Source organism: Culex pipiens, chromosome 2 (genome assembly GCF_016801865.2).
Source record: "Culex pipiens pallens isolate TS chromosome 2, TS_CPP_V2, whole genome shotgun sequence".
NCBI classification, from domain to species: domain Eukaryota; kingdom Metazoa; phylum Arthropoda; class Insecta; order Diptera; family Culicidae; genus Culex; species Culex pipiens.
Window position 1 is genome coordinate 118,578,585 of NC_068938.1, and position 10,532 is coordinate 118,589,116.

The 10,532-nt window shown below is 42.1% G+C and overlaps 3 protein-coding genes across 4 annotated transcripts; 1 reads left to right on the forward strand and 2 right to left on the reverse strand.

Annotated features, from left to right (window-relative positions):
* Positions 1-1,987: 1,987 nt before the first annotated feature.
* On the reverse strand, positions 1,988-5,188 carry LOC120419417 (BRD4-interacting chromatin-remodeling complex-associated protein-like). Its single transcript, XM_052706975.1, has 2 exons — positions 5,064-5,188; positions 1,988-4,998 (listed from the first exon to the last, which is right to left on the reverse strand). Exon 2 carries the CDS (start codon positions 4,256-4,258, stop codon positions 1,988-1,990), a length of 2,271 nt encoding a protein of 756 aa, XP_052562935.1. The 5' UTR covers positions 4,259-4,998; positions 5,064-5,188.
* Positions 5,189-5,550: 362 nt separating this feature from the next.
* Positions 5,551-8,026, forward strand: LOC120419413 (carnosine N-methyltransferase). Its single transcript, XM_039582091.2, has 9 exons — positions 5,551-5,618; positions 5,659-5,928; positions 6,585-6,717; positions 6,778-6,891; positions 6,951-7,069; positions 7,138-7,278; positions 7,332-7,494; positions 7,557-7,790; positions 7,850-8,026. The coding sequence occupies exons 2-9, from the start codon at positions 5,822-5,824 to the stop codon at positions 7,955-7,957; spliced, it is 1,119 nt and encodes a 372-aa protein (XP_039438025.1). The 5' UTR covers positions 5,551-5,618; positions 5,659-5,821; the 3' UTR covers positions 7,958-8,026.
* On the reverse strand, positions 7,995-9,142 carry LOC120419414 (protein KTI12 homolog). 2 transcript variants are annotated; one of them, XM_039582093.2, is made up of 3 exons: positions 9,035-9,142; positions 8,372-8,950; positions 7,995-8,303 (listed from the first exon to the last, which is right to left on the reverse strand). In XM_039582093.2, the coding sequence occupies exons 2-3, from the start codon at positions 8,933-8,935 to the stop codon at positions 8,022-8,024; spliced, it is 846 nt and encodes a 281-aa protein (XP_039438027.1). In that variant the 5' UTR covers positions 8,936-8,950; positions 9,035-9,142; the 3' UTR covers positions 7,995-8,021. The 2 variants fall into 2 exon arrangements, with proteins under 2 accessions (XP_039438027.1, XP_039438026.1); XM_039582092.1 differs by having other exon boundaries at positions 8,372-9,103.
* Between the last annotated feature and the right edge of the window lie 1,390 nt (positions 9,143-10,532).

A 10,532-nucleotide genomic window follows, 5' to 3' on the forward strand; every position in this document is an offset into this window, starting at 1 on the left:
ATTGAAAATCGTGAATTCTGACACCAATATTGCCCATATTCATACGGTGCCGCCAATGTCCGCTCAACGGAACATCCCCGGGGGAACTCGGACCAATTCGGATTGTGGCCAGTCCACTCACAATGTCCATTTTCGTGATTTTCATATGTGATTTTGAAAATCGTGAAATTTAACACCAATATTGCCCATATTCATCGTAGCCGCCAATGTCCCTCCAACGGAACATCTTCCGGGGAACCCGGAACCATCCGGGTTCCGGCCAGTCCGTTTAAAATGTCAGTATTCGTAATTTTTACATGTGATTTTGAAAATTGTGAAGTTTGACACCAATATTGGCCATATTGATACGGTGCGGCCAATGTCTTTCCAACGGAACATCCCTCGGGGAACCCTAAACCATCCGGGTCCACTAGAAATGTCAATTTTAATAATTTTCATATGTAATATTGCAAATCGTGAAATTTAACACCAATATTGCCCATATTCATACGGTGCTGCCAATGTCCCTCCAACGGAACATTCCCCGGGGAACCCGGACCAATCCAGGTTACTATCAATCCAGTTTTTTTTTGGAAATAATTACTTTTGGCTTTGAAGATTTTGGCAAATTGGTCATGCCAATAAATTAAAACAAATTTTATTTCGAAACGTCAAAATAAGCTAATACTCACCCCCGGTGGAGTTGGCAGTGACTATTTTACCAACCCGTTTTATCAACGACCGGTGTGGGAAGGGTGACTAAACTAAAATAGTAGCGCTGTGGGTGAACAAAATAGTCACTCATTTATGTGCGCACCGGTGGAGATGCTCTAACATAAGTAAAAAATTAGAATCTGCATGTTGCAGAACTTGCACCAGGTAATCCGCATTTAGCACAGCGGTGCTGAATCTCTGCGGGTGCTGATGCTGTTGACATTATGTTTCTTGTGTTGTTGTACCGCTAACTCTTAAAAGAATGTTGCCACCGGAGGAAGTAAAGTCAGCGTCTTTTAGCGAACAGTTTGTTTATTTGTCACTGTTGCTTTTAAGCTATAACATAAGTAAAAAATTAGAATCTGCATGTTACTCTGAACATAATTTGTGCTTACAGTTAGGTGACTTTCCATGACACCTCTTCGATGACAGCTTAAGGCAATCGATTTTTACCACTAGTTCTAATAGTAAATAAGTATTAAATCAACGTTTAGGCACAAGCTCAGGAAACTTACAGTTTTGGTGCGCAGAAATAATAAAATAATAAATTCCCTGTAGATTTCAGCAAAGATTTGATCGGCTACTGCACGTGATTACGTCTGCTAGCACAATGATGTTGTCTTTTTATCGTGACATTCTTCCCTATCGTTGTTGGACGACATGTGACAATTAATAGGACGAGGGGTATCGGTGATCTTGTTCGAGTCGTGCTCCCAGTACCAACAATCCCCGACCCGTAAAGCTGCCCCTATCAGCCAGCTTTACTGCTATTCCATACTGCATAATGCTGCTCGTTGCCCCGACCCGTGCGACAATCCGTTAAGATGATATGCTCAGAGACTCGAAGATCTGCTCCGAACTTGCGGTTGGATGACCAGGATGAAGAAGAGTATGATGTATTCCGAAGCAACCGCTGACGACGCACGATGAAGTTGTCCGACAGTGCCACTTACCGTGTGGAACAAGACAATTAGGACACAGTTTATGTGCTTCAACTTCTTTCCATCTGTCGCTCAGAGAAAGGCCTTTAAACTCAAGACACTTTTTCAGTATATGTCCCGGTTTTTGGCAAGCAAAGCAAAGCTTCCCCTGAAAGTGATCAACATCCCCTCTTGACTCCTGATCATCACTATCGCTTGCGCTGTGTGTGCTTTCGAAATTCTTAAGCGTTTTTTTCTCGTACTTGAACCTTGCTAGATCAAGATCGCAGTATCGGGTGACATCACTCACCGCTGAGATGATCGCGGTCATATACTCGCTGAACGTCTCCAAATTAACCACCTCAGCTCTCCTCTTATAGATCCAGGCAAATGTTGGCTGGTAGCTTATTCTCCAGATCACGAAGTAACGATGGATTCATCAGGTGCGCTTGTTGGTTTGCTCCTTTCAGATGTCCAACTAAATTTTTCACCACGACTCCAAAACTGATCAGTGTTTCTAGTCGATCGGCCTTCGGTGAGGGAGTACTCTTCACCTTTTCTAATAATGATTGTATGAGCCTTGCTGGATTTCCAAAAATCATTTCCAACGTTTCCAAAACTTGAGGAACAGTCGATGGAAGGAGTAGATTACTCTGAACGGTTTCCCTCGCAAATCCTTGAAGACAATTTTGTAAGCGTATCAAATTTTCTGCGTCCGTGAAGCCGCACATCTCCGTTGAATGGTGGTAGCTACTAATAAATAGCGGCCAGTCTTCTGGGTTGCCCGTAAAGATGGGTAGTTCCATCGGGACAACCTGCCGTGCTGCCATCTGTTGCTGGAATCGATCCTGATAAAATATACTGGGGGATCCCAGTTTTCCAGGCGCTCCAAATCGCTCTGCAGGTGGCACCGAAGTAGTTCCGACGGGCTGCGTACTCGACACGAATAGGATCTGGCCGGCCGCTGCTGTCTCTGGAAGGAACTGACTTGCCGCAGATGACATAAACGACGCACCCGCTGGTTGCGGTGGCAGCACTTTTGACGCAGCGGGTAGTGGCGCGGAGAATCGTACTGTGGGCGGCACCGCAGCAGTTCCGAAAGGCTGTGTGCTCGGCACAAACTGGATTGGTCCGGTTGCAGAAGTCTGCCCCGAGGCCCGATTTGGTTGCAGCACATTTGACGCCGCCGGTATTGGCGCCGAGAAAAGGGCTGTGGGCGCCGAGGTAGCATTTCCAACAGGCTGCGTACTCGACACGAACTCCCTGGACGCTGGTGTCTGTTCGAAGAACTGGTTTGTTGCAGTTGGCACACTCAACGCCCCTGCTGGTTGTGGTGGCAGCACATTTGACGCAACCGATAGTGGCGCGGAGAATCGGACTATGGGCGGCACCGTAGCATTTTCAACAGGCTGCGTGCTCGGCACAAACTGGATCGGACCGATTGCAGAAGTCTGCCGAGGGACCTGATTTGCCGCAGGCGGCAAATACGACGCACCTGCTGGCTGCGGTAGAAGCACATCTGAAGCTGACGGATGCGGTGATAAGGGCGCCGCCGTAGCAGATCCGACAGGCTGCGTATTCAACACGAACGGGATCTGGTTAGCCGCCGGTGGCACAATTGACGCTTCTGCTGTCTGCAATGGCAGCACATTTGACGCCGCTTGTTGTGGCGCGGAGAACCTTGCTGCGGGCAGCAACGTATCAGTTCCAACAAGCTGCGCGCTTGACACGAACGGCATCTGTCCAATCGCTGCAGCCTGCACGAAGAACTGGTTTGCCGTTGGTGGTACACTCGACGCACCTGCTGGCTGCGGTGGCAGCACATTTGACGCAACTGGTAGTGGCGCGGAGAATCGGACTGTCGGCGGCACCGTAGCATTTCCAACAGGCTGCGTGCTCGGCGCGACCGGGATCTGTCCGGACGGCGCTCGCTGGTCTACAACCGCCAGATTCCCGATTGTCGTCGTCGTAATTGGCTCGCTCAGCCCTGTTTCCACTACTGGTTGATGAACAGCAGGTGTACAAATCTCCATTGAAACCTGTCCCGGTCCTGGCGTGGATGTTTGAGCTGGTATGAACACTGTGAAGGAACCTTGATTTGTAAGGCCAAGTTCATTCAGTCCAACTTCAAGAGGTACTGTGAAGTTTGGGTGATGTGTATTGCCAGGCATAGATGTAAACAAAACTGTTCCCATCCGCAGTGGGCCTTTGTGGTGGTATATTGAACTGCTGCTAGTAGTTGTGCAATCATCTCCTTCTATTGTATCCGCCAAAATTAAAGAATATTTACGATCGAGGTACTCTTTGTCCAATTCTTCTTTTTCTTTCCATGCGCGCCTTTCTTGTTCGTGCTTCTCCTGCAATCGCTTCTCTCTGACTTGCTTCTCTTCATCGAGTTTTAGCAGTTCCACTTTTATTCTCAACGATCGTGAGCTGCTGTCGGATCGAGTGGATCTTCCAGATCCACTCACCACACAAGGCGCACACACCCAACTGCCATCCAACACATTTTCGCGTCCACCTCCACATGTTCCGTGATACCAATAGCTACACCGTACGCAGGTGATCGTTTCGGAACTTGCACCAGGTAATCCGCATTTAGCACAGCGGTGCTGAATCTCTGCGGGTGCTGATGCTGTTGACATTATGTTTCTTGTGTTGTTGTACCGCTAACTCTTAAAAGAATGTTGCCACCGGAGGAAGTAAAGTCAGCGTCTTTTAGCGAACAGTTTGTTTATTTGTCACTGTTGCTTTTAAGCTATAACATAAGTAAAAAATTAGAATCTGCATGTTACTCTGAACATAATTTGTGCTTACAGTTAGGTGACTTTCCATGACACCTCTTCGATGACAGCTTAAGGCAATCGAATTTTACCACTAGTTCTAATAGTAAATAAGTATTAAATCAACGTTTAGGCACCAGCTCAAGAAACTTACAGTATTGGTGCGCAGAAATAATAAAATAATAAATTCCCTATTGATTTCAGCAAAAATTTGATCGGCTACTGCACGTGATTACGTCTGCTAGCACAATTATGTTGTCTTTTTATCGTGACATTCTTCCCTATCGTTGTTGGACGACATGTGACAATTAATAGGACGAGGGGTATCGGTGATCTTGTTCGAGCCGTGCTCCCAGTACCAACAAACATCATGAATGATTTATTAGTGAAACTTACTACATTTCATTAACAATAATTATACACATTGGGCCAAAGAAGATGTCGTCTTGTGAGACCAGATGGAAGGTCGTCGAGCAGCTTCCGCGGCAGATAATTCCGCTGCACTTGAAGCACCAGTTCATTCATTCGGTGGAAGTTCCGAGGAATCCGAGTGGCGCATTCAAGCGGAATTGACGTAGGAAGGTGTATCTTTCCGAGCAAACCTGAAGTAATGAAAACAAAGTTAGGTTAGAATTGATGACCACATCACCAATTAAACAAAACTTACATTTCTATGCACAGGGACCGATTCCATTTGATTTGCGATGCATCTGTGTTGCCTGTTTGTCTTAAATATCTGGAATAGGAAATCATTTAAAAAAAAAATACAATTTCAATAACCAGCAGAAAAAATCTTACCAAGTTCCGTCAATGTTGCAGGAAGACGCCATCTTAACTTTTTCACCCAGATTTGAAAGGGAGGTTCACTGGTAAACAGCATTACACTTTTTTCAGTTCACTTTTACACACTTGTATGGGATTTTTCAGTTCAAGTATGATTACACACTTTCGTGTAATCATACTTGAACTGAAAAATCCCATACAAGTGTGTAAAAGTGAACTGAACAGTGTGTAATGTTGATTTTCAGTGTTGACCGGAAATCTGTAACTTTTTACACAGATCTGCGTTATAAAACTACACAGTTTTGACAGCTAGAACATGTTCAACAATCTGTGTAATTTTTTTACACAGATCTGTGTTATCTGGATTTTGCGTGTAAGCGTGTAACTGTCAGCAAACGGTCTGTCATCCATCCATCTGATGCTAAACCGTTTTTGTTTGGTAAATTTTACGACTTTTGTTTCTAACGACAAAAAACTAGCTTTTTGTAGCAGAACAACGCAGTGCTGATGAATCGCATTTTATCATTGCCTGGCTAATCATTACTCACGCTCTAACTGCAGTACAGTAGCCTAGATTAGATAGTGCGGTGAACAAACAGGTCTAAATCAATACAATCTATAAATAAGCCAAAGTCTAGCAACATGGAGCCGTCGACCTGTGATGTTGATACGCCGGACTACAGCGAAGAAATCGACGAGGAGGAGAGAATTAACTTCTACAACATTATTGCGGCCTTCAGGTGCTACCGGTGAGTAAACATTTTTGTTGTTCAATTTCAGGATGAACTCATAACTATTACATATAATGTATTCACAAAACATGCATACCTGATAAAAAACAGCATTAAAATTTTAATAGATGCAAATAAAAGTTAAGGCCATTGCAAATATTCCTCAAAGTTTTTGTCGCTCCCAGCCCCTCCAAAATCAGTCCGAAAAATCAGAGGCAAAAAAATTTTTTTTTTTTTAAAAACTTCCAAATTTTAATGGAAATATGAGTCTAATCAACTGAAAACTATTTGAAATACATATTCCAGCGTTTAAAATCATATTTAGCACGTCTGGGATCGATCAAAAATATTTTCAGTTTGTCGATGCCTCTGTGCTCTCTTGTACTAAGCTTGCTGGGATTCCTATCTAGTTAGCATAAGACAGCACAGTGGCATTGATTTGTGGAATTCCAATGTACAGGACCGCAAACACTTTTTTATTACAAAACAACTGGGCAGGTGTAAAATGCATTTTAAAACAGTTTTTTCATTCAAATGTTGATACCGTGGCTTGTAATTTTAATTTTTCTATTCAATATCTGTAATACATTTTCTGGTGTTGACAAGCATAGTGAACTGGTCCAATATATTCAGGGAGATGGTAAAACTTGAATTTACATGCTTTTCTCCCCCAGTGCAAACTCTTTAAACCATGTTAATCGTAAAGAGGCCTACCTCAACTCCCTGCCCGGAACCCATCAAACGATGTTGGCCAATTACCGTGACCATCTGCAGAAGGTGCGCTACTGCATCGAAGCAAACTATAAGGTAAAATTCAGTCTAAGATGCGTATTTTGTTAAGCTATAATCTAATTTCATATCAAACAGGTTATTAAGCACATCATTCAAGACGCGGATTGTCTATTCTACAATGATTCTAAAAGTACAAACTTGTCTCAACCGCCAGTTACACCGAAAGTTCGCAACCAAGACATTCAGAAGGTTTTTTTTTTTGTGAAAATAAAAAAAAGGTATATCATTAAATTATTACATTCTTCAAGGTACAAATAACCCTCAAGCAAATCTTCCGCGATTGGAGCGTGCAAGGGCAGGCGGAACGGGATCAATGCTACAAACCCATCATAGACGAAATTGCAGATTTTTTCCAAGACAAACACGGGCAAGTTTAAATTTAAACGTATGACGGTATGAATAACATTTTTAACGAAATTTTCTCCATCATTACAGTGCGGTGGAAAACGTTAAAATCCTAGTGCCTGGTGCCGGCCTGGGTCGTCTCATTTACGAGATCGCCTATCGAGGGTACTACTGCGAGGGCAATGAGTTTTCTCTGTTCATGCTGATTGCTTCCAACTTTGTGTTGAACAGGTGAGTTGGATGAATGTATTTTAATCTAAAATACAATTCAAAATTGATTGCAGGTGTGTCATAGAAAATCAGTGCACATTTTACCCTTGGGTTCACCAATACGTTAACAATCTCAGCAGAGGCAATCAAATCGAAGCGGTCACATTCCCCGATGTGAGTCCAACAAAATTTCCCCCAAAAGGCACCATGAACATGGTGGCGGGTGATTTTCTCCAGGTACTAGGACAACATCCCCAAAACAATCACGGTTGCTTGAAAGAAATTACTTTTTTATGCAGATTTACCGTGATGAAAACTACTGGGACTGTGTGGCGACTTGCTTCTTCATTGACTGTGCGAACAACATAATTGACTTTGTGGAAATTATCTACAACATCCTGAAGCCTGGCGGTATTTGGGTCAATCTTGGACCTTTACTTTATCACTTTAGTGACATGTTGACCGAAAACAGTATCGAGCCTACGTACGAGGATTTGATCGTCATCATTAAGTCGTGTGGATTTATTATCCTGGTAAATAGCTTGCTTTTATTATTACAAGCAGCGTGTTAATTAAAGTTGCCTACTTTCAGAAAAATAAAACCGACGTGACAACCAAATACAGCCAGAACCCTACCTCAATGCATCAAAGTGAATATAAGAGTATTTACCTGGTTTGCCAAAAACCGGAACAGGACTAGCGAACACCATGACAACTCAAGCAAATCAACAACAATGTTTTGTTTGACAATAGATTTTTTTTTCTCAAGCACAGTTTGTATTTAAAAACTGAGCAAATAACGAAGGAATTTTATCAATAGTCACCGCCGTTGTCGTGTGTAGCTTCATGTAGTTCAAGAACTGACGCCGGCATCGGTTAAGTTGGGGAGCTTGCACGTCGGCCGCCACGTCCACCGACACGTTCGGATCGCTCGCCAACTTCACCGGTCCCGTCAGGCCGAGCTTCCGCGCCGACAGCACCTGGTCGATGATGGTTTGCGTCATCCTGTCCATCTCAAACAGGAAGTTTGTCGTGTTTAGCGGAGGCTACGGAGAGAAACAACAACTCAAATTCAATATCACGTCCCTCGTACTCTTAAACTCTCGTTACTTACATTCTGCGTCGATAAATTTGGCTTCACGATAATCTGTGAGTACAGGGCGTCGTAGATGGCTTCTCCCTGCAAATCTTCCTCCGGAAACAACGTAAACAGTGGACTATCCCAGCGGCTGTTGTGCTGTGGCTCCTCGAACCGCAAGCACAATGCCTCAAAGACATCCTTCTCGTATCGTTCGTTAGGTTCGTCAAACGCCTCGTTAAAACTCCACGCCTGGTCCTTCGTGATGGCGCAGTACACGGTGCACTGGGCCGTTCGGGAGCTCTTGCTGGCGCAGAATATCTCGTATCGGTAGCCCTTGATGTAGTTCCCACCGTCGATAATGAGCAGGTCGTTTTTGTTGAGCAGACGTAGAACGTGGGATTTAACACTAGATCGGACTAGCTTTTCCTTCTGCGAGTCCCGGAAGTATTCGTTTTTTTCGTATCCGGCCACCCGGATGCAGTCCCTTTCGGACACAATGTGGACGGTTTTCCCAAGTCCCTCAAAGTGCGCTTTGATTTGGGCTGCCCGGGTGGACTTGCCACTTGCCGGAAGTCCGGATATAACCACCAGAGGCATTTTATGAAATTCGTCCTAAAATCAATGTAAGTTTTCAATAGTTATTTGACAAAGAACTTTATCTAAGTCTTTTATTTTGTCCAAAAATCAAGATTTTACTTATGCCAATTTAACTTATGTATTTACTGCTAAATCTAGCACTTGGGGAAATTAAACCGAACAAAAACAAATCACAAACGTTTGATTTGTCAAAAAATTCAAGTACAGCAAAGCCAATTGATAAGGGCATCTCCACCGCAGAGATCTAATTGCGTGGCAAACCTATCGGTTGGATCCCCGTAACTACTACACTCAACCCCCGGTGGTTGGTCACTTTTTCGTTTGACACTTTTTTAGTTTGTACCCCGTTGGTTGGTCAAAGTCAAACTAAAAAGTGACGAACTGTCACTTTTTACACGGCGCTCACGAACACTATCAAAACAAACGTTTGGTAGTGTGTGTCAACTCCGTGTAAAAGGGGTGTCAAACTAAAAAGTGACCCCGTTCGTTTGACAACAGTTGGTGTCAAACCATCGGGGTTTGAGTGTACACGTTTCCGCACCGCTGGGAGCTTATTTGGCTACTGAATCAAGCCCACCGCGGGGATCTAATTTATTCATTTTCCAATTTTAGCCGTTTTGTTGATCAATGAAACTATGTTCTAGTATGATAGAACATGCTTCCAATTGCATTATATGTCCTAATTGTTTGCTTACATTAAAAAAAGAAGTTGCCGGGATCGAAATGAAGTAAACCAGAGTGAAAAAAACTTGACAATTATCATACAAATATCTATTTTCTGACCAAAAAACTATAAATATAAAATCTTAAATTTGGTATTTCAAAATGAAAAATATGCAAAATTGAATAATAATTTTAATATTAAAGTATTTATTGATTCAAGAGCTCAACAATTGAAAAAAAAAATCAGAAATTATAAATCGAATTCCAAAAGCAAAAATTTCTGAAATTAAGAAATTCGAAAATACAAATTGTTGTTACAAATGTTAGATTTCTATCAAAAATTTAAAAAAAAATAATTCCAAATCAGGAATTTGAAATTTTTTAAAAAATAAGACTTTAAAAATTTGGGAATTTAAGAATTCATGAATTTAAGAATTAAAGAATTAAAAAATTAAAAGAATTAAAGAATTCAAGAATAAAAGAATTAAAGAATTTCATTATTAAAGAATTAAAGAATTAAAGAATTAAAGAATTAAAGAATTAAAGAATTAAAGAATTAAAGAATTAAAGAATTAAAGAATTAAAGAATTAAAGAATTCAAGAATTCAAGAATTTAAGAATGTAAGGATTTAAGAATTTAAGAATTTAGGAATTTAAGAATTTAATTGAGAATTTAGGAATTTAAGAATTTGAGATCAGGATTGCAGGGTTTATTTAAAATGTTTTGCTTGAATTTTGCTTTTTACTCAATCAAGGTTTTTAAGCGAAGATGGCGTTCGATTGGTAAACGTCCGAACTGTCAAAATCACGCAGTAGCATCAATAATTGAAAAAAAATGTGGCCGTCATGCCATGGCACACTGTTTTCGCAATGTTGGTACCACTGCGTGATTTTGACATTTCGGGCGTTCACCATTCGAACGCAATTTTCGCTT